The 24,501-nt window shown below is 45.2% G+C and overlaps 1 protein-coding gene across 1 annotated transcript; it reads left to right on the top strand.

The window, feature by feature from the left end:
- Nucleotides 1-1,905: 1,905 nt before the first annotated feature.
- On the top strand, nt 1,906-14,551 carry Ms4a8 (membrane spanning 4-domains A8). The gene is made up of 6 exons (XM_052760093.1): nt 1,906-2,109; nt 4,250-4,372; nt 10,211-10,270; nt 11,045-11,179; nt 13,735-13,848; nt 14,444-14,551. Exons 1-6 carry the CDS (start codon nt 1,906-1,908, stop codon nt 14,549-14,551), a joined length of 744 nt encoding a protein of 247 aa, XP_052616053.1.
- Nucleotides 14,552-24,501: the final 9,950 nt, after the last annotated feature.

A 24,501-nucleotide genomic window follows, 5' to 3' on the forward strand; every position in this document is an offset into this window, starting at 1 on the left:
CTCATCTATCCATTCAGGCATCATGAAACCCTTGACAAATGGAACTGTATTTAATTGATTCCATGACTAAAGCAGGAAGCAAATGTGGGTGTGGGAGCTCTGAACATCTGCTGATCCAGCCCTCGCCCAGGAAAGAAGTGGAGTGGACTTTGGATCATTCTAAATAAATCGTCCAACTGTACAGGGCACAGCCATTCTCTAGGGAAGCAAGTTTTCCACAGCAGAGAGTCGGGAACAGGAGCAAGAGAGACTTACTTGGCAACAGGCACAGCAAGGTGAGTGTCCATGATCAAGTATTTTGTACGGCTCACTGAGGGACAGAGATAAGGGGTTTGTGTCAAATGAGACATGGGCAATGTAAGTGGATGAAAGGTGTTGGAAGGATGTATTGTACTCGGTTTATTGTGTCTGCTCCAAAAGTAGAGTGGAAGAAGGAAAGAAAATGTTAAAGGCATACAAACTCAGTGAGCAAGAGTTATTGCCACCAAGACTGACGACATGAGATTGAGATCTAGGAACCAGATCACGGTAGGAGAACATCAACTTCCACCAGTTATCCTCTACCTCCAAATGTGTGACATGGAACACACACACACACAAAAAAAAAAATGATAGATAAATAAATGAATGTAACTTCTCTAATGGCCCTAGAAAATTGAGCAGGACAAAACACACATACACACACATGCACGCATGCACACTCACACACACGCTACATTGACAGTGGACTTTTCTTGAGCACAATGACCTCCATTTTTCTAATATGTACATGACATTGGAGAAGTCCCACTCTTGGTTTCTTTTCCAAAGTCTAAGAGAATTGAACTCAATGTTCCCCAAGAGTCTTTCCACTGTGGCACTTCAGGATAGATTTCCAATCTATCCAAATCAAGATTGAAACACTAGGAGACATGCAAAAAGGGAAAAGACACAGCCTGTCTTCTGGGATCACCTAACCTCTCTGGGCCTTACTTTATTTATCAGTGGGACTGGGGTTAAGATTGAAAGAGATGCCTTGTAAAGCATTGGCTGCCTCGCATGCCCAACAAGTCCTGTAAAGAAAGTTTAACATTGTCTCTAAAATGGGATTAGTGAATACTCAGGGTTGAATTGCTCAAGAAAAAGTCATTCTCAGTTGGGTTTTTTGTTTGGCTGGTTGCTTGCTTGCTTAGTTGGTTGGGTTTTGTTGTTTTTTGTTTTGTTTTTTCTAGACAGGGTTTCTCTGTGTAGCCCTGGTTGTCCTGGAATTAACTCTATAGACCAGGCTAGCCTTGAATTTACAGAGATCTGCCTGCCTCTGCCTACTGAGTGCTGGAATTAAAGGTGTGCACCACCACACCTGGCTTCATTCCCAGTTATTTTAAAGTGTTTAATGTCCTATGTGCGTGCATGTGCGCAGATGCACAAGCACATATGTGCACATATGTATGGAGGCCACAGGTCTATGTAGGGTGTCTTCTTCACTCATTCTTCGCCTTATCTTTTAGACTGGCTATTAGCTAGCCCTAGAGATTCCCTGTCTCTCCTGGCAATAAAGACAATAACAACAAAGTTGCTTTTATTATTAATCATTGTTATTACATATATTTACTTATTGTGTATGGCCAGACATGTGCCACTAAATGTGCTTGGAGATCAGAGGACAACTTTGGGGGAACCAATTCTCTCTTTCCACCATGTGAGTCCCAGGGCCCAAACTCAGGTCATCAGGCAGTAAGTACCTTCACCTGCTAAGTCATCTCAAGGTTATAACGGTGCCAGAGATCCAAACTCATATCCTCATGCTTGTGCGGCAAGTAGCTACCGATGGAGCTGCCTCCCCTGCCTCTTGAAGTCTTTTTAAAACTGTAAAACACAAGTATATAAGTGATGAGTGATTCTATTGCACATGTTTTTTTCATCAGCATGAATCCAATGACTCCACCAGGCCCTCCAGTCAATTCTGTGTATGTGGTGGCACCCCACAACGGTTACCCTGTGGTCCCGCCGGGAACTGTGACTCAGGTGCCTCTGTATCCAAGCAACCAGCCTCAAATCCACGTAATTCCTGGGAATCCACCTGGTTTGGTGACAGCGCAGAAAGTCTTGAAAAATGGCAAAGTCCTGGGGGTAAGTAAAAGTTCACTTTGTGAGCCCAAGCTGTACTATAGAGGAAAGAAATTTGAGATAGATGAATAGAAATTCCAAATAAGGGGCAGTAGAATAGGATAGCCCAGTTAGTAAAGTGCTTAGTGAAGTGCTTGCAAGCTGAGTGCCGTCCCTAGACCCCACCTTACATAAGCTGGCTGTGGGGATGCACACTGTGATCCCAGAACCAGGAAGGTGAAGACCGGCAGATCCCTGCAGCTCTCTGGCCAGCCAGCCCAGGCAACTTGGTGAATTCCAGGCTAGTGAGAGACCCTGTCTCAAAGAAAAAAATGTAAATGGCTCCTGGGGAAGGATATCCAAGGTAGATGTCAGCCTCATCATTCATGTCCTCGCACACGCACATAACTCACACAAAAGATGCGCAGTGCCCAAGGAACCACACACTCACACTCATTCATGAACATACACACATATATAAATACACATGTGTGCACACACATATATGCATACATGCATACATAGATACATAAATACAAACAAAAAGAAAGAAAAGAAACTTCAAATAAAGCAGGCAGGACTGACTTAGCAAAACCCAGGTCTGTTGTAAATCTCTTTATCACAAGGAGCCTCAGTATACAACCTTGTAGTTTTAATTTGAGGCATTTAGAAAAAAAGAATTAAAAAAAAAAAAAACAGCCAAAAAGCAGTGATCTTGAATGTAGATCCTTTTGCCTCTATGCATTTACTTGCTATAGCTTAGGAAGTAAGAGTGTCCAACAAGGACAAAGTTTCCCAAAGGTAGAATGAAGCCCAAGGTTGCTAAATCAAGACTTTTCCCAAAGCAAAAAGAAGGCAAGAAGGCCAGACAAGCAGCAATGGCTGAAAGGCTGGCCTAAACAGCACAAGGGAGCCCACTTCATTGCGCAGTCCATGAGTGACAAGCATTGGTTCTGACCCAGAGCCCATGTTCAAAACCCAGCTCATGCTCTAATCTTGCTTAGAGAAGTCTAAAAAGAGGCAACTTGTATATTTAAAAGCCTCCAGTGGTGCATTTCTGAGACTTCAGCCTCCAAATAAGCCAAGACACACAAGAAATGTGGTACCTCTAAGTTTATTTGTTGCAGTGTGGCTTGTAGAGACAGAAGGATGGACACGACCGAACTATCTATTCTAGTTTTGTTTCTGTTGCTGTGGTAAAAATACTCTGATGAAAAGCAACAGATGGGAGGAAGAAGTTTGTTTGGCTTACACTTTCAGGTTACCAGGGAAGTCAAACAGGAATTCAAATCAGGTTACATCACATCCACAGCAAGAGCAGAGGGAAACTAATACATCTATGCTACCTTCTAGCTCTCATATAGCTTTCTCCTAGCCTATACAGTTCAGGACCCCTGTCTAGGGAATAGTGCTGCCCACAATGGATGAGATCTTCCTACATGAATGAGCAATGGAGACAATCCCCCACATAAATTTCCACAGTCTAGCCTAATCTAGATAATTCCTCATCAATACTGTCTTCCCAGGTGACTCGATGTTGTGTCAAGTTGACAGTTAAAACTAACCAGTATACTATCCATCAGTTTAACATTGATCAAGTACTGTATTGTACTAACAACAAACAGAATGTTATGGAACTATGAAGGGAACAAGAAAGTTCTTTGTGCAATGATTGGGTCTTACTCCGAGAAATGTTATTAATGTGTACCGCTAGTATAAACTTAAGGAAACAATATATATGCTTTTTACAGCAGGTCTGCAGGACACACACACACACACACACACACACACACACACACACGCTCACATGCATGCACATACACATATAAACATGTATAAACTCACACACACAAATACAAAGAAAATTTAATGACCCAAGGATATGCTCATGATAAAGCATTAAGTTAATAAAGTGCAGAGACACTGTTTCTATATTACCAAGATACATGTTTGAAAAAGAATAATAGAAGGTTATAACAAAATGTAAATGTTTGATTTCTCCAGGGAGGGTTTGATTATAGATAGCTTTAATTTTATTATATTGTTTCTCACATTATTTTTTAGACCAGGGAAACCAAATGGGTATTAAAATATAAAGGAAGCAGAAAGAAAGGCAAGATCAGGGCTCAGAGGCAAAGGCTTCAGCTTGTGGCTCTCCTGACAGGCCATCCAGATCCTGATTGGCTTGGTACACATTGGCATGGGCTCCATCATGATCACCAACCTCTTCGGGTACTATACACCTGTCTCCCTCTACGGAGGCTTCCCCTTCTGGGGAGGTGTTTGGGTGAGTAGCTCCAGTCTGATGCTCAAGGCCACTTTGCCAAGCTGTTCAGGAATATGGAGGTTCTTGCTCAAATGTCTTGGTTGGAGAAGGAGTTGGGATGGACTATAACAAAGTGCCATAGGCTGGGTAGCTCTAAACTATAGAAGTGTGTCATCTTCCAGTTCTGAAAGCCACAAATCCAAGACCAGAATGTCAGCTGGTAGTCACCACTGCGGTCTCTCCTAACCTTACAGCTAGCTGTCTTCCCCTGGTATCTTCCCTTGGTGCCTATCTTGTGTCCCAACCTCTTAGCTGCTGCTGCTGCTGGTGGTGGTGCTGGTGTTGGTGCTGGTGGTGCTGCTGGTGGTGGTGCTGATTGTGGTGGTGCTGGTGCTGGCAGTGGCGGTGGCGGTGGGCGTTTTAAATTAGCGTACAAAGTAAAGGGTTTATTATGGCACTTTCACTCAGACTTTGTTCTTACTTGTCTTCTCCCTGGCACTCCCTCTCTCAGGGAGCTCCCCTGCTCCCCTCCCACTTGACCCCTTCCTTCCCCCAATACCTCCCTGTTTCAGTTTCATTTCTATTGCTGTGATAAAATAGCCTGACAAACAACATAGGGGGAGAAAAGAATTGTTTTAGCTACAGGCTACAGTCCCTTATTGAAAAGAAGTCAAGGTGTTGGGAACTTGAGACAGCTAGTCACATCACAGCTGTAGTCAAGAACAAAGAGAAACGAATGCAGGCATGCTCAGTTTACAGGCTTGCTTGGGCTCAACTCATGTTCTCAACTCCTACATAGTCAGAAACCCCTGTCTAAGGAATGGTGCTGCCCACAGTGACTTTCGTCTCCCCACATCAATTAACAGTTAAGATACGCCTCCCCAGACATGATCACAGGCCAAATAAATGTACACAATTCTTCATTGAGAATGTCTTCCTAGGTGATCTAGGTAATATCTGTTGTATTTTAAAAATGGCAGGAAGGAGTCACACCATACAACAGGGCCCACTGGGAGGTTTATTGAGGGGAGAGGAGAGAAGAGGCAGAGAAGGGGGCAGAGTCTGGTGCCTGTGACAAGAGTGAAGGAAGAGAGAGAGAGAAAGGAGAAAAGAGATGCGAGGTGGGCAAGGCCCGCCTTTTACAAGGAAACATAGCGAATGCGCACAGGAGGTGCTTTTAGTGGCTGCAGCTGAGGATATATCCTGTGAGGACCCTAGGGGCAGGCCAGTACAGATGCCTGAATGCTAACCTTTCTCTCTTTTGTTTATTATAAAAAGGAGTTAGAAAGGGGTAGCAGGTGAGGCGGGGATGAGGGTGCCGTGTTCTTGAGACTGCTTCCTGCTGGCCTGGGGAGGTGTCAGACATCTTTGGGTAACCTGAGAAAACTAGGGTGTTGGCCACGTCCCGGGGTAGCTGGCTGTTTCACTTCGCTGGCCAGGCTCTGTGGAACCATCTGGTGCTTCTTGGACCTGGCAAGATGTTGTTGGAGGTGAATCCAAGTCCACTCCCCGGAGCTCACAAGAATTTTCTTAACCAGCACCTGTGGAGTCCTCTCAAGAGCAGCCATTATTGTGTGAAGATTCAAATTCAGCTGTTAGCATGGAACTTTCAGAACCTGTTGTAGATAATGGAGAGACAAAAATGTCCCTAGAAGAATCCTGAAAGCACAAAGAAAAAAAATAAGTGAAGCAGAGCCAGGGGGTGGCTCCTCAGGAGATGGAAGGCCACCAGAGGAAAGTACCCAAGAAATGATGGAGGAGGAGGAAGAAATACCAAAACCTAAGTCGGTGGTGGCACCGCCAGGTGCTCCTAAGAAAGAAAGTGAAAAATGCTCTCTCAGTTCCCCAACTGCCTGGTCCAAAAAATACTGAGGCCAGTCTCACATGCAGGGGAATGGTCAGAAGTGGGTAACCCCACCAGACACCCCATTGTTGGTACTGAATGGAGGGCAAAGCTGTCGGTGAATGAGAAAGCAGATCTGTTGGAGGTGAAGGAGAGTAGATCTGCTGTGGGTGGAGCAGGCTGATGGGGTCCTAGCGTGAAGTGGGTACCTTTGGCGGCCCTGCCAAGGTATGCCGCTAAGCAAACACGCCACACACAGCTGAGTTAGTGCAAGAGGTTTGAGGGAGGGGGGAGAGCAAAGAGTGAAAGAGTGAAAGGGAGTTGATAAAAGAAAGCTTGAAAGTAAGGGACCCCCTTCCATCTATTGGATCCATGGCAGAAGTTGCAAAGGTCCTGTGAAATACCAGGGTGCTGGTAAGCGGCCATTTTGATTGGTATCTAAGGAGTATGGGACCAGGTCTGACTGGAAAGGCAGACAGATAAGTTAAGCCCTTAAATCAAGTGCTAGATAGGGAGGTAGGAGCATTTTCCATGAATGGGGTAGAGAAGGTTCAAAGGCTGGAATCTCTAGCATCCCAGAGATTCAGCAAGAACCAACAAAGAGTCAACAGCTGTTCAGTGGACCATCATCCAAAAAAGCAGGGGCCAATGGGCTAAGAGCTGGATTGAGACACAGACACCTGGTACCAGGACTTCGAGAAATGCCAAAAGGCAAGGAGAGGACTGTGCTCGTGAAATGAAGCCTCATTCATGGGAAATGGCCAGAAGCTGGAGGCTTACCAATCATCAGTGTTGAATGGAGAATCCCAGTGATCCATTAGGTGGCAAAGTAGGGCTGTTGCGGGAGGACCAGGTTCCGGGGTCCCAGCATGTCTCAGACTGCCAGGAGAGCCAAGGTTCCCAGTCAGGGAACCAAATGTATTTTAGAGTCACACCATACAACAGGGCCAGCACTTCCTGTGTGCATTCACTGTTTCCTTATAAAAGGCAGGCCTTGTCCACCGCCTGTCTCTTTTCTCCTCTCTCTGTCTCTCTCTGTCTCTCTGTCTGTGTCTCTCTCTGTCTCTGTCCCTCTCTGTCTCTCTGTCTCTCTCTCTCTGTGTCTCTCTGTCTCTGTCTCTCTCTCTCTCTGTCTCTCTCTGTCTCTCTGTCTCTCTGTCTCTCTGTCTCTCTCTCTCTCTCTCTCTCTCTCTCTCTCTCTCTCTCTCCCCTTCGCTCTCATCCAAGGTATTTCTTCTAGATCATCAACCCAGAAACAGCAGCATTTAACTCACAAAGAAAACGATACTGGAGCTAGGCTTTCAGGCATTGTTCAACACATACCCAGAAGACTAAGCTCAAAACACTTTTTTGTTGTTGTTGTTGTTGTTGTTCAATAGTCAGTAGAGTCTGTGGCCCAGCAGTAGAGATGTCTAACTCACTGTTCAAAGATGGGCTCAGAGGCCATTTTAGTGGAATATCTAGCATGATAGCTATGCATTCTTTTTCTGAAAAGGTCTGTGGCTTTTATTAGATTCTCGAGGTGATCTGTGACTCCACGAAAATACAATCCTTCCTGTATGCCAGTTTATTGCCTTTGGACTCTCTGACTCTTTTCCTGGTACCTCCCCAATACACACACACACACACACACACACACACACACACACACACACACACAGCTCTTCTCCAACTTTCTTTCCTTTTTGTTTTTCCCTCACCTACCTGTGACTCAAATACATTTTCCCATAAATATCCAAACTCCAGAATGACCTTAGAAGTCGGCCAATGCCAACCTTTCCTAGACAATAAAAAGAAAACAGGTTGGCAGGTTGGCACTCTGCCATCCCCACAGCCTCACAAGCCTGCAGAACCATAAGGATGTATCCTTCAGAGAACCTGTTCCCTCTTGCTCTGACCTATGTTCATGACTCAGTCCTCTTCATGACTCATCCTTCAAGGCTGCAGTTCTTTGGACTCTGAACTGACCTGGACGTGGACCCCAACCCTCTTCTCTCTCCCAACCCTCTACAGATCCCTGGGCTTGTAGATGGACCTGTATTGAAACATCTCATAGTATCACAGCTACTCACTGGCGTGCTGTGTCCTGTTAGCTTCCCCTGAGTGCTGGTGAGCACCAGGAAGTGCCCTGACATCCCAATGGCCCTGCTGGCCCTTAGGTCACAACTGTCTTCCCTTTGTCTTCAGATGTTTTGTTGCTGCCATTGTTTTTTGTTGTTCCTTGTCACTTTCTCACTCCAGCTGTGTCTTCCTAGTCCCCATCCATTCCCAAAGCCCTCCTCCAGAGCAAAGGAACCTCTCCAGAGGACGAACAAGAACGTGAAAATCCATCTCTCCGCCCTTGCTTCCTAACACATTTCTATAAGGGAAAGGCTGTGAAATTGAGACTTGTTTCTCCAATGACAGAAAAAAGAATAGGACACTTTCCTGGGAAGGGGATCAACTCAAATATTTTTTCATTTTAGGTAACTATGCCTCTGCCCCAAGTGGGAACACAGGATGAAGGCTAAGACATTGAGTCTGAAGTCAAGCTATTTGAGCTCAAGCTTTGCTACTTGCTTGATGATTTTGAGTGAATTGTTTGAAGTCCATAAGCCTCATTCTGCCTGTATTTTCGAATTTGCTTTGTTCACTTTTAAAATTGTACACATATGTTGAATATGTTGTGATTACATTCACCCCCACTGCCCTCTTTCACCCCTCCCCACTCCTACTGACCCCTGTTTTTCCCCAACTAGTCCACCTCCTACTTTCGTGGTGTTCGTTTTTTCTTTTGACCCACTGAGTTTAATTAGGGTCGCTTGTATGAGCATGTGTGACAGGGTGTTTCCTGGAGCATGGCAACTCACTAGGGGCTACACTGCTGAAGAAAATGATATCTCTCCTACACCTAGATTTTGCCCATCTTTTAAAAGGAAATAACAGTAGTGTTAGATGGAGAAAGGAAGATATGGACAAGATTGCTACTGGGTATGGGATGATGAGAATGTTCTCGACTTAGACTGAACAACTCTGTAAATATACTCAAAATACTGGGATTGCGTGCTTCAAATCAATGAATGGTAAGATGTGGATTTTCTCTCAACAGAGCCATGTCTTAAGCACCTCAAGTAGAACCCAGCAGATAGCAGATTGTGTGAAATCTTAGCTGCTCCTTCTCAGACCACCACTGTTATCACACTGGGCAAACAATGCCAGGTGATCCCTCAGCCACATTGCCTGCAGAGCACCAATATTGGCAAGAAATTCTCCCTTTGCGTGATGCTCAGCATCCGAGACTCGCATTCATTATCTGCATGATTGAACAGAGCCCATTCAGGCATGCAACAGGAAGGACTAATGCTGAACTCCTATCTGAGCACCCAGAGGAGTCAGCACCCTTTTCCTCATCCCTCCAGAGGCCCACACCTCATGAATCCTGATATAGACCCTGGAAAGTCACAGATGGTGAAGATGTGTAAACAAACAGCAGGAAATGGGGTAACATCAATTGAGTACTATGAACAAGACACAGTACATATGAGGCATAAGTTATAACAATGACGCCTCAAAGGATACGAATGCCCACATTTTCTCAGATGAGGAAATAAAGACTTAGGTTATTAACTCACCAAAGATCATGTAAGTTTCAAACTAGACTTTAAAACCTTAGAAGTCGGCCAGTGCCAACCTTTCCTAGACAATAAAAAGAAAACAGGTTGGCAGGTTGGCACTCTGCCATCCCCACAGCCTCACAAGCCTGCAGAACCATAAGGATGTATCCTTCAGAGAACCTGTTCCCTCTTGCTCTGACCTATGTTCATGACTCAGTCCTCTGATTCTGGTGAATCCTAAAGTACTGATTATCCTATCACTGTCCCTTAGCCTGTCAGCACACACACGTTTTCTACCGTTGTAGAGCTGGGGTCCCCACAAGTAAGTCTGTATGGGAGAGACTATCTGCTCTCGGAATCAGATTCCTAAGGAAGGGTATGCTGATGCCTAACCCATGGTAAGTTCCCAATCTTGTGTACAAGTTTATCATTTCAGGATCTCTTTCCGTGGCGGCAGAGAATCAGCCCAATTCTTCTTGCCTGGTAAGTCACATTCTGAAGCTGTCTGTCCCAGCTCGGGACCTGTAGTGTCGCCGTGAGGAATAAGACGGACAAGCAATCCTTCCCTTACTCTTGCACCACCAAGACAGACCTAGGGCACAGACTACACACACACACACACACACACACACACACACACACACACACACACACACACGGGGGGGGGGGGACAGTGTCAGGATGAGAAGAAAGACGGAGGGAGAGAGGACTAGCTTGCATAGGAGACCTTCACAGGAGGAGACACAAAGCTCCCATGCACTCAGGACACACTACACAGAGTATGCCCATAGCACACAGAGCAGGTTTCCAGCCATTCCTGCAGGGGCCAGTAAAGGTCCTAGCGCCTGCTTCACTAAGAAATCTAGAAACGGAACTCTGAAGAGCCACGTGGAAAGAGCTTTTTGTGCTTTGTCCCTAGCAATGGACCAGCATACTAGCTCTGCATCCTTGATGAGCAGGTTACCCAGAGTAACTAACTGTCTCCTAGTGATCAGGATCCTACAGTCAGATGAGCTCTGTTGGAAAACATTCAGAAAGGGAAAGTTTAACATATCTAGACATACCTTTCTGTACATTGTCCAGACTCATAAGGTGCTTCCTACCATTAAACTATGACTTTGATAAATGATTACCATGGTGAAGAGGATGTGCGGTCTAATTTAACACAGTACAAATGGGGAGGGGTGCTGGCTGAATCTGCTCGTCTCAGCTATACTCAACGTCCTCTCCCACCTTGACCCTGTGTGTCTCCTCCAGTTGAATGGCAGCGTGGGCTTGAACATCTTCAGCGCCATCTGCTCAGCAGTGGGCGTCATACTCCTCATCACAGACATGAGTATCTCGGGAAGATATATTTACCCCAGTGACTACCCTTACTACTACAACAACTGGGTGAGTGTCCTCAGCCACTGAGCTATGTTCAGACCATGCCAGAAAAAGCCTGGCAAACCAAGCCTTCCCGCTGAGCACTGGAAGAAAAGGAAGTGCTTTTAGTGTCAGGACAGGGTTTAAAGCCCTCAGCTGTAGCCTTTCCTCGGCTTTTACTGCCTTCGTAAAACAGTACCTGCCTTGTAGCACTGGAAAAACTCAACGTGACGGTGCACAAAACGCCAGCTGCCAGCACTTTAGTAGCCCTCCACAGTTCCAGCCTTCCTGCCTGCTGTGTAGACCAGGGTCCGACAAACATTTTTTCCTCCTTCGAAAACTTTTTTTTTTTTGTTCAGTTTTTTAGTTTTCTATTCAAAGTGCTGGGTTTCATCATTACACATACCTGTCATCCTCCTTTGTCCTCAATTGTCCCCTTCCCTACTACTGTCCCTTTCCACTCCCCTCCACCCTCCATCTCCAGCTGGTTCACTCTCTTCCCCCCAATTAGTCCCAGCTCTGCTTGCTTTCTCTTTTTTTTTAATTGTTTAAAGATTTATTTATTTTATTCTGTGTGTACAAGTGCTTTGCCTACATGTATGTCTGTGTACCACATGTATGCCTGGTGCCCATTGAGGTCAAAAGAGGGCCTTGGATCCCCTGGAGCTGAAGTTACAGAGAGTTATGAGCCACCATGTGGATGACAGGAACTGAACCCAAGTCCTCAGCAAAAGCAGCCAGTGATGTTAACCACTGAAACATCTCTCCATCCCCCACCTCCCTTATGATGTTTTCCTCCCTTCTCAGGATCCCCCACTTCTAGTGTTATGGCCTAACACACACACACACACACACACACACACACACACACACATTAAAATCTAGGTTCCACATATGAGAGAAAACATGAAGCATTCATCTTTCTGAACCTGCTTATTTCTCTTATCATAATGCCTTACAGTTGCATCCATTTTCTTGCAAATATCAGGATGTTAACAAGACTGGGCCCTGCAACAGCATCATAAAGGGAACCTAGGATTGCCAAACCCTAACAAATGTTTTTCGGCAGAGCCAGATGGGCTTTTAGACTTTGCAGGACATACGATTCCTGTCACAATACAGCAAGCCTTTAGCATCGACAGAAAATAGTGCATGAACAAGCATGGCCAGGCAACAGCAGGATCAGTTCTGACAACTGTCACCTGCCGCCTGCACTAGCAACCAGCACCGTCTAACAGAAACAGAGTGTGGGCTACATATGTAATTCTTTGCCACGCTGAAAATTGCAACGATTTTTATTAAATTCTTCAGTAGCATACACTACTAAAAGACGAAGTTATGGCTGGAGGAGGGACTATGGAGACAGGCAGTGAGGCAGGTTCTTTGTTCACTCCAGCCACTACAGTGGGGACTCAGCTCCAGGTCTCAGTACATGAGGGAGTCTAGAAAGAGTGGTTATTGCACTGGCAGACAGACAGACAGGTGGCAGCATGGTAGAGACTTTGGGGATAGTTCAGGCCCACATAGCAGAATAGAGGTCCAGTCTTATAGGTCGAGGAAGGGAGGAGGCTGTGTTCCACAGCACAGGCCTGCCATAAAAGGGGGAGGGGGTTGCATTGCCAAGGAGGAGGAAGGATTCTTCTTATGTGGGACTTGGATGTGGGAAAAATGAGGGGCATTTAGTTAAGGTGCAGTAAGGGTCGGGCTGTTTTCTTTTTGAGTAGTGACCCTTTGAAATCCAGGTTGTTTTACACTAACAACACATCTCAGTTTGGGCCTCAGCACTAATCTAGTACTCCGCAGCCACAGGGACTGTGCTACTGAGCTAAATGGGAGGATTTGGACATGTTCTGTCAAGCTGCCAATGGACCACAGCCTCACCCAGCAGACCAAGTCCTTCTCCCCTCCCTCCCCCCGCCTCTCTTCTACACTATCTATCCCCTCCATTTTCTTAGAGATTTTCTATCAGTACAAAAGCACGCTTTTGTTTTTCCCATCTCATAAAGTAGCTCCATCCTTCAGTTGCTAGAGACAAAACCGTGAAGGAGTCATTGACCCCTCTCTCTCACCTCACAGCTGGTTTCTTAAGGAATCCAGTTGATTCTTCTTCGGGAATGCATCCAGAATCCAGCCATGTTTCCCACACTGTTTCCCATTGTAGAGTGGGTCCTAGCCACCGCATCTCTCATCTCTGTCTGTACCCCTGCCCCTGTTCCTGCCCCCAACCCCCTGACACCCTGGCTTCCTCAAAGCTCTCTTCAGCATGGCATCCAGCCTGATCCCTTTGGCACACAAGGTCATGTGTATTCTTTACTCAACTCATTTTATTAAGAAATTACCCCCAATGCAACCTTTTTTGGCATTTCCTTAACCAATAACCCTCCTTCCCCTAAAGGCTGCTGCATTGGATGATAAAATAACCATTTTCTACCCACACTTTAGCCTCACAAAGACCTAGGAGACATTGGTCCCCATAAGGCTAGGGGAGGGAGACTTTGCCAAGGCCGCACAGATGCTCCATTGCAGAGTCTTGTCAAACTCCTAGCCCAGCACTGATGCCCTCAGATTTCTTCTGATTCCAGACAATAGGCATGGCTCTTTCTGGTGTACTGCTCGTCTTCTGCCTCTTGGAGCTCTCCATTGCAAGTGTGTCTTCCCACTTTGGCTGCCAAGTGGCCTGCTGTCAGTCCAACAATGTGAGTCCTGGGGCCCCTTTGTGGGTGGAACTATACCCCAAGATGATGGAAAAACTCACAGGGTTTCTGTGAATGTTGTTCCTGCTAAAGAGGAAGAAGTGGAAGAATATCTACAAGTCTCAGTGTTTGTCTTTAACTTGCCCTTATTACTGAGGCACCTTAGTCTACTCTCCATTGTTATCGCTAGGCTGGGTAATTTGTAAAATAAAGAGGTTTACTTGCCTCTCAATTCTAGTGGCTGGAGTATCTAAACAGAATTGCCCTGGAGTACTTCTGAGTACTCTCTGCCTGGTTATAACACAGCAGAGAAGGAAAAAGAAGAGTGGCCTAGTTGAGAAAGATTTAAGCATATGGGGTGGCCTTGCTTTATTACAACATCCTCTTGTGAAAACTAGCCCTCTCCCTGAGTCAAGAAAAAACACATTCATGAAAGTGGTACCCACAGCCTGATCGCCATCCCTCAGACCTCACCTCTTACAGGTCCCACCACCTCAGCCACACCATGCTGGAGTGTGTAGGCTTCCAGCAATGAACCTCCAGAGGACTACTTTAGCATTAGTGAAGTATGCACCTGCTGTATGCCTTTGTTTTTCAGGTGGATGTGGTCATTCCAAATGTCTACACAACAAACCCAGTGGTCTTCCCAGAACCTTCGAACCCAATACCAAGTTATTCCAGTGCAGTTCAAAACTCAAACAAGTGAAGCTGAAGATTCTAGAAGCATCTTTCACTGAGACCAAGTGACATCCTCCCTTGCCTAGGCTCCTATAAACCAGGTTCTTCTTTTCCTGACAAACTGAGCGAAATGTCTCTCTTACTGCTTACACTGTGGACTTGTGCTTCACTTCACGCCAGCAAGTCCTGATGGCTCCCTACTAGAATAAGGTGGGAGATTGAAATGGATTAAACAAAGATGTCCTCCCAAGACAGGTGCATCTGTATGGTGATAGCCATCTCTACACCAGTCTTGGTGTGCACACATCCATGTACTCCCTGCCTAAAGTAGTTTTCATAATAGAGAAATAGTTATCTCATCACTCAAACTTCCCTCTGTCAATCATTCAATCATTTAATAAATATATATTGAGCATCAGAAATGCCCAAGGCATGTACATGACATAGTTCTTGACCTCATGGATAAGTAAACTGCTGGCCTCAGAAGAAAATAAAAAACTCTGAGCTGGGCAGTGGTGGCGCACGCCTTTAATCCCAGCACTCAGGAAGCAGAGGTAGGCGGATCTCTGTGAGCTCAAGGCCAGCTCGGGCTACAGAGTGAATTTCAGGAAAGGCTCCAAAGCTACACAGAGAAACCCTGTCTCAAAAAAAAAAAAAAAAAGAAAGAAAGAAAGAAAAGAAAACAATTCTGTTTTTTGCTAATCTAGAGCAGTATGTAGGGGGAGAAAACACAGGAAAAAACACAGAGGTGAATATGATTTATTCTGTCAGTGATGCAACAAGGAATGAGGAAGCAAAGAAGACTCTACAGATGGTCAGCCCCTAAAAGTGCTGATATCTTTGTATACTGGCACCACTGAGTCCAGTAAGTTGAGTTTTAGTATGACTTTTAGGGGTATACAAATATTCAGCCTATAAAATAGACCATGTAAAGTCTGCTAATATGATTTCAGATATCATTTGTAAGAAACCAACATACAAGTTGGGGGTTTCAGTTTCCAATAATGAGGGATGGGATCAGCAATATTAAAAGATGAGTTGTGAAAATTGCTAGCGGCAGGGGGTTTACTATAGCATCTGCTAGGTGGGAACCAGGGATGATGCTAAACACCCAGCAACCACAGGACATCCCCAGAGCAAAGAAGGCTCTGGCCCAAAATGGCAACCATGTTAGGTTGAGAAATAAAACTCATTTTTTTAAGGAAAACAACAACAATAACTATCTCAAAGGGCCGTGAAAGACTAGTTCTTCCAAACACACAATTTTACAGAGCCAGGTTTCCTTCTTATATCCACACCAAAAACAATTAAAATAGAACAAATGGGAGAAGCTACATTTCTTCAGTTGAGCCAGGCATGAAAGATATACACAAGCCTGATGAGGTTCAGGATGCACCACCCCAAAATGTGTCATCAGGCACTTGAGAAAGCCTGTAAGCAGGAAGGTCACTCTCACCTTCCCTTGTCCATCCCCCTGAATATGGAGCTCACTCAAGGGCCCTGTGGACCCCTAGAGGAAAGGCATCCTGCTGTCTGAAGACACAGAGAAGACATTAGGCAAACAGGTCATGCTAAGCTCACCTGTTCACCACCTTAGATCACCCTTTTTTAATTGTTTTAAGATGTTATTTATTTTTATTTTATGGGGTGTTTTGTCTTTTTATGTGTGTGCAGCATATACATACCATGCCTGCAGACACCACAAGAAGGCATTAGATCTCCTAGAACTGGAGTTACAGCTGGTTATGAGCCACCACATGGGCACTGGGAATTGATTCTTGGACCTCTGGAAGAGCAGCCAGTGCTCTTATCCACTGAGCCATCGCACCAGCCCCCAGATGGCATTTTTTTTTTCAAACCCAGTTCATGGCTATCCACATCTTCAACAAACCAGGCACAGAAATAGCCACTAATTCTCCCATCATCTTGTCTTTGCTTCCCTACAAAGGTCAAGAGAAAGAATCATAGTAAGTAGATACATATGCTTTTCCCTTGTTCTGTCTTATTTCAGAGGCTTCATCCATGAACCTAGTGATGGGAGATGCAAAGATATTTCTCCTCCCTCCAACTGATGAAAACTAATTATCTTCTTACTAAATTTTTGTTTTGGAAAATGGCTTTTTTTTTCACTAAAGACGCTTATCTACACTGACAGGAAGTGTAAGGTTTTTAATTCAACAACTAACAAATACACCGTAGACGTCTCTGCTTCATTTATTAAATGGTAAATATCAACAGATGGAATCCTCGTAAGCTCTTGTAGAGTCTTTCATTGATTTCCTCCGATGCAAAGATGTCCTGAGTTCCTAGAGTTAGAATACACTCACCTGCTATATAATCCCTATCTCGGGGACCCATGAGAGCCCCTAGTACCCAAAGAATGAGGCTCCATTCTGGAGCCTCACAATCCTGTCTAAGAGCCAGTCACTCCTTTTCTCCACAGCGTGCAACCTTGGTCCTCCAGCCAGACTCAGCAGCTCATGGGTAAAGTCCACTAGACAATCACCAAATACCTGTGTGGGAGACCAGCTCCCACCTTTTAAAGGGTTCCTATGAGGAGGAGAGAGGGATAAGAAACTTTTAGATAGAAAGATTTTTAGATAGAAAGATAGTTAAGAGGAGAAAGACAGAAATACAGGGTAGCTTCAGGAGGACCTGGATCAAAACCCAGCAGTCCCTTCTGCCTCTTCAAAAGGGCTTTTTTATAACAATGCCAAGGGGCAGAGCAAAAGACTTCCCCCTTGCTAGATCAAAGCACACTGCACAGCCAAGTGTAGACCCTTCCAAACACCAGTAACCATGTCCATGGTCAAATCATACCCTTAAGCAACCCTTCTGGGTAAAGCAAGCTCAGATTCTCTGACCCTGAGTAAGTTCTCACTAGGAAACCTCTGTGGGTCTCTATATACCTGTCCATGCAGATGGCAACCAGGTCCCACTCCTAAATGCTCAAAGGCTGATAAGAAGGAATAACATGTATGGCAGCTGTGGTTTGAGGACACAGGACAGGTCAAAGACACTTAGGACAGAATATGTGGAGGGAACAAGATTATGAGAAATGCACCCTCCTCTGATCCCAGTGACTGGCCAGAGTGTAGAGGGTGGAAGCGAAAGCTAACTGTTCTCCTAATCATGTGGGAAGATTGTGGGAAGCAGCTCTGCAGAGGCACCACTGAGACCAGAAGTGGGAAGACAAAGCAAGTCAGAAAAAAGGCCACAAGCATGCGAGGAGCCCGGGTTACTGAGAAGAGAGAGCCTGCTCCAGTTCTCTGTGACAGAAACAGGCAAGGGACCAAGATCTGTGTTCAGTGACAGCTCTGTTGATGTGCTACCTGTCAACTTGGTGACCTCCACCTGTCTTGATTTTGTTTTGTTTTGTTTTTTCCTGTTGCACTGAAGAGACACCATGACCAAAGCAGCTTATTTTAAATAAATAATAAATAGATAGATAGATAGATAGATAGATAAATAGAAACATTCAATTTGGGGGTTCACAGGTTCATAGAGTTATAGTCTGTGATCATCATAGTGGGGAGCATGGCAGCAAACAGGCAGACATGGCACTGGAGCAGTAGTTAAGAATGTACATCCTGACTCAAAAGTTGGAGGCAGAGAGAAGAGAAAGAGAGGCAGAGAGAGAGAGAGCAGGGAATGCTGTGGTTTTGAAACCACAAAGGCTACCCCCCCAGTGACACACCTCCTCCAACAAGGACAAACCCCTTAATCCTTCCCAAACAGTTCCACCAACCAGGGACCAAAAATTCAATTCAAATATATGAACCTGTGGGGGAGGACATTCTCGTTCAAATCACCACACCCTATAGACAGTTATGCTTTGCTGAGTAAAACCTTAGAAAAATCAGGAAGGAAATCTCCAAAGTCAAATAAAAAAAAAAACTGAGATATGACTCTCTAATTTTAAATTTGTTTATGAATAAATAAAAAGCAGAATTACAATTTGGGACACACTTGCGCAGCCCATGGTAGCCTAGAATGTTGGTAATAAAGATATTTTATGAGAACAGAAAAGTCTATCCTAGTTCTAGTAGGGGGGAAAAGGTCACTGGAATTTCTGGTACTTTCCTCAAGCTGGTGAGCTAAAAATAAAAATAAAAATAAAAAATAAGTACGGACAAATACAGTGCAAATCTGCTCTTGTATATCTGGGAAGCACTAATGACCTAAAAGCTGAGAAACTCCCCACAGGAACATTGACATGTTGATAACATCTGCAGACAGTTAGGAGCCTGAAAGCTCCTGGCAGGGCCAACAAACCAACCTCCACTGTTGTTGACAAGAGCTCCCCCCTCCCCCGCCCCATAGAACCTTCCACTCCAGAAGTTCCCTTCTCTGCCCTTTAAAACGCCCAAACCCTCTGTGCCTCAGTGCACAGGCTCCACACCTGCAGAGTCTGATGCCCTCCATTGTTCCAATGACAGGACAGTCTGCCTCTGCTGAGGGCTGCCTCTGCTCCCTTTTAACCTCCATCAATCCCAATCTAACATGTCAGGTGGATGTGCCGGCAGTGGCTGCTGCCCTGCCACTAAGCGACGAGAATTTTCACAAACACTGGAGAGAATTGAGCAAAGGACTTAATTAAGCATAGGTTCCTCCTGGTTCCTCTTCTTTGGGGATCGCTTCATTGACTCTTTTTCTCAATCCAAAGAGAGGCCTCACTTCCTTTCCCTTTTCAAAATATCTCTGTGGGATAGACTGTTAAATGATCTAGCTTTCTCTAGATGCTCAGAGCAACGGCAGAGGCTTGTATTTGAGCCAGAAAACTACCCTCTGCTGGAGCTGAGGTGTCCTGTCTGGAGTTGAAATGGTCCTCTCCCCTGGGAGATGTTTGGTGAAGGCCCTGCTCTCTTGGTGTTCTCTTCATGTTGGCCTTGCTTTCTCCAATGTTGCTCATGGAACCTCTTTCTTCTAATCATCTCACTTTCTGTCTGTTCTTGTCCATAGCCTCACATCCTACTCACTCTTACCTGGAGAAGCCACTCTGTTTCACTCTAGAAACTAGAGCTGTCAGGGTCAGAGTCCAGGCTCTAATCACCTAGATTTGCCTAGCAGTCCCAAATAGACCAACTAAACAAATAAGTAATAGTGAAAGGCAGAAAAGGTGTACTCATTGTGACCTGACTGAGAAGCAGAGCAAAGGGTGACTGGCCCCCACCCAGATCTATCTCTCAGTTCCTAGCATGTTAGGTTTAACTGGAAAGCCAGAGGTATACATAGCTAAGCATTTCTAATCAAGTTGTGGCCCTACCCACCGTCACTGCCTCAGCTCCAGGCCTTCTGCAAGGTAGTCTGAAAAGTTGTCAGACGGTAGGCGACCTCCTTCTGGATGGCAACAGGTTTCCAGCCTTTTCCTTCTCGGAGTACAAGACCACACCCTCAGGCCTCCCTCTCTATCTGAGCAACCTGCCAAGGTGCTTGCCTCACATAAAGATGGTTCCTCTTCTTTACAGAGGCACTGGCTATAAGGGAGTAAAGTAGCCATTCCTTTTCGTCTATCCTGGAGACTCTCAAAGACCCAGAGAGACTTTTTACCTATGGCTGAGAGAGGATGTGGGAGTTCCCAAAGCCATAGGGGTGACCCATTGCAAAGTCACAGTTTATGCTCAGACATTCCCACATCCAGATCAGCGTTCATGTCCTCTCCATTCACTCTATTTCCAGATCCCTGGTTTAATAGTTTTTGGTAGCATACTCGTCATCTGCTTTATACATTGCCTTGCCCAGAGCTCTGCTAGGAACAGCTGTTCATTCACCTACAATCAAACCAATAACGTGAGTCCTGAGGCTCTCTGAGGAGGTGGGGGTGGGGGGTGGGGGGGAGAAAGATACTCCTTAAGAGGGTGGTCTCTAGAAGGGATTTCCTGTTTCTGGCTCTCTGCCCAAAGGCAGGAAGAGTCATACAGTGTCTGAGTCCCACAGGTTTGCACATCCTTCTTGTATCTTTATTTACTAAGGCTCTCTGTGCCTGTGTTTCCTAGGTATATATTTCCCAGTCCCCAATCATCATGGAAAACATAGAGGACAACTCAAGTGGAGAGCGATATCAACAGGATCACTCCAGAGAGATCGAGCATTCTAAGAAGCAAGCCTAGAGGCTAAAATAAGACATCTCCCTTCCAGATGTACATCATCCCGCTTCTTCCTTTCCTAAAACCCTAGGGAGATATCTCTCACAGTAAGTGCATTCAAGGGTACAGGTGGAGCTCAGAAGTAGACCCTTCCCTTGCCTGTATTAGGACTCGAATGAACCCTAACAACATGATATTCTTTAGCTCAGCCCTGCCAGTCTTCACTAAGAAGATGAAAATTCAGCTGGTATTCATGCATTATGTAGTGTCAGCATCCATGTGCACGGTTTCATATATACACCATGTATTTGGTTTTCTGCTTGTGAACTTGTAAAACAGAAAAACAGCTACCTAGTCATGCAACTTTATTCTTGTTATCATTCATTTATGTAATAAATATGGATTGAGCACCTGATATGTGTGAGGCTCTGTTCATAGATGAGAAGAGGGTGATACTGGGTGCTGTGATGGAGTCCTCAACTTCCAGAAACTTGGGCCTTCCGCAGAGATACTTTGTAAACAGTTTTCTCTTACACAAAACAGCATGGGGGAGGGAAAGAACGAACACAGTGACGGACGGATGTGGCTTCTTCTGGTGTTAATACAGTAGGGGATGAGGAAAGCACAGAAGCAAGCTAGCCAGCTAAAGCAGCAGCATTTGAGTGAGTCATTTAAGGCCAGGGATGGGAACTTCCCTGGAGCTTCACATTTGGAAGGGCTCTAGGGAGAGAAAGCATCAGAATGATCGCTTAAACGTTATTCTTGTGAAGTCTGTGAGCGATCTAGACCACTGGAGCAGCACTGAGGTCAAAGAACAAAGCTTCACTGAAACGGGAACTGCCAGGCTATCTCCAAGAGAAGGAAGAGCAGCCCCACCAAAAGGGAGTTTGGATTTTTATAGGATGCTTTAAATTGAGTGGGAGGGTGGCAGGAGAACATTGGGGGAAAGAAACTTCTGTAAACAAAAGAACAAAAGGAACTGTCTGAAGCAGAAATGTTTAGAGGAGCTCTCTGGTCATTAAGATAACAGGATGCAACTCCAGCCAGGGAAGCAGGTGGACTAACTACAGCCCTTCACTTCTCCCTCAGCTCCTCCAAAACCCCTAGTCTTATCCCCAGTTCCATAGCAGACTACCTGCTGAAGCCTCCCTCCCCCAACCCACCCCTTTTGAATAGATCACACTGATCTGCTTCTCCAAACTCCCTACCCCCTACTTTATCCCAGCCTCCAACTACAACCGGCATTCCTTGGGCCCCAGCATGCCACTGTAGCCAGCTAAGCAGGTAGGCTGACTGTAGATCTTCACCTCTCCCTCCATCCTCCAAATCCAGCCCACCCACCCACCCAGTCTCATCCTAGCTCTGTAGCAGACCACCTGCTTGGGCCTCTCCTCACTCTCTGCTCCCATTCCTAGGAAAACCCTGCTTTCCTCCCTCCAGTGGGCCCCCTCAGTCCCCCTCCTAACCCATACCCATTCCTAAGTATCAGCTTGCAATACTTAGAAATACATTTTACCTGGAACCCCTGAGGGACAAACCTATCAGGATCCCAAAACAATTTCCTATCAGGAAACACATAGCCACCATATTCTCCTAAGAACCAGAGAGGGCAAAGAAACCGAGGAGCAAAACACCCACTCACAAAGACAAAACCAGATATTGGCACCTAAAACTACAATCCTCCCAAACCCAGACACCTAGATGTCAACATGTATTGCCACTGGTAGCGAAAGTCCATGAGAGTATACAGCAGTGACAACTAGAGTTCAGAAGGTCAACCTATCACAACTAAGGGTTCTGTTAGAGGAAACCATCACGCACGGCGTTATGGAATTACTGCCTTTTGAGTGAACTGGCTGTCGCTTGTTGTAAACTCCTTGTGCAATAACAGCTATGATTCTCCCCATTTACCGTGCATCTCCATGTTATGTGTACGTGTAATCTCACGATTGCATCTCAATCTTGGGCACAACTTTCCCTATACATTTGGGGTAATCGGATAACTGTCCCCAGTTGTGTTTATTTTTCATTAACATATATCTGGCCAGGGCCATTCTCCAGACAAAAGTATTTCAGCAAAGATACCTTTTTCCAAGGACAAAACTGCATCTCTAATCTTTCAGCATTTACACCAATATCTGGCTCCAGTTTTTGGTTTTTTTTTTATTATAAGACTTTTAGAAATTCAAGCAACACAAGTCCACCACCAGTTTCCCCTTGTTCAAGTCCAGTGATACTGTCCAGGTCAAATAGATAGCCAAAGGGGCTCTGAAACCAACTTGGGAGGACCCTACAGGCTGATTCACTCCACTTCTATGGTCATGAAGGCAGTGGCATTATGTCACAGACCCACCACACCCAGGAAGGCAGTGGCATTATGTCACAGCCCACCACACCCAGGAAGGCAGTGGCATTATGTCACAGCCCACCACACTCAGGAAGGCAGTGGCATTATGTCACAGACCCATCATACCCAAGTCAAGAAAGCAGAAGCCACTGATGATGATGATGCCAAATGGACTATCTGCAGACTGTGGCCATCAAAATGAGGGCTTCCCTGGGCCCTGGCCCTGTACTCCCTGCCTCTTTGCCTCCTTCCGAGTCTTGTGTACTTGAGTACAGGGTCATAGCCCAACCCCCACCACCCTCAGGTCCAGACCTGGGAACCAAGGAGGAAGACAGATACAGGGGAGGTGACAGCTAGAGTGCCTGCAGACCAGCAACCCATACTCCATCTTGACCATTGCTCGCTGATGCCCGCTTAAATGTCTGATTGTATTGGAGAAAGATGTAAGAGTTTATCTTTTGAGATAGGAATACAGAGTTTAAAATTCTATGCATGCCCGGAGCCTGGGCTCCCTAGTTACCAAGAACAAGGGAGTTTCCATTGCAAAAACTGGGATTGTGAAATAGAGGCTTCCTGGAAACACACAGATGAATACATAGAGAGAGAGAGAAAGAAAACTCCCTCCCAAGAAATACACAATAGGAAAATGTAATCCAATGGCCATAAAATTAGAGGTCTAGAAATCCTTAAGAAAGATGGGGCAGAACACAGAATGTTTTTCTCACAAGGTGGCCCTCTAGAAAGAATTGCATAAACTATGATAAGTGAAAGCACTTGAAAGCGAGAACATGAAGGTCATGCCCTAGCATGTTCCCATCATCTCATGGTAAAAACAAAGGCCTGGGAAGAATATTCTTGGCTCTTTTCCCATGACCAAAGATGGTAGGTCATAACACCATGCGAAGTCCCTCACTGTACTTGTATTTTCTTAAGCTAACTGTAAACGACAAGCGTTGTCTTGTTCATGGTGTCTCTTCACAACAATAGAATGGTGACTAGGACTGCATCTGGGATGGTTAATCTTTGTTTTCAGTTTGACAGGATTTAGAATCAGCTAGAAGATAGTTAGTTATTCCTCCAGTGGAGTCTGCGAGTGTTTCCAAAAAGGCTTTAAGTAAGGAAGAAAATATAGCGTAATTCTGGGTAGAGTCATCCCATGGGATTGGAGGCCTAGATGGACTAAAAGAAGAAAAAGATGAGTAGCAGAGTGCCAGCACACACCCTCTGCATCCTGAGCCACCCACATGTGAGCACTAAACTGACCGTTGGCTAGACTAACTTAAAAGATTAATCTGTAAATGCGCTCGAGAATCAATAATGGAATTCAAATACTCATTTCTCTGCTTTACTAACCAGAGGTAAAACTGATACAGGATGAAGTGGGAAGACAAGAAAATGTCCCTGGAGTAATGTTTATTTTGCATGATTGCTCGTCCCTGATCCATATAAAATAAACATATATCTTGTCACTATTGAAACGGGCTCATTTTTCTATTGGTGTAAATTGCTGATACGTAATACATTTTCTTGTCAACACTGTTATAT

This window comes from Peromyscus californicus, unplaced genomic scaffold (genome assembly GCF_007827085.1).
Source record: "Peromyscus californicus insignis strain IS unplaced genomic scaffold, ASM782708v3 Scaffold_4__1_contigs__length_199733344, whole genome shotgun sequence".
NCBI lineage: Eukaryota > Metazoa > Chordata > Mammalia > Rodentia > Cricetidae > Peromyscus > Peromyscus californicus.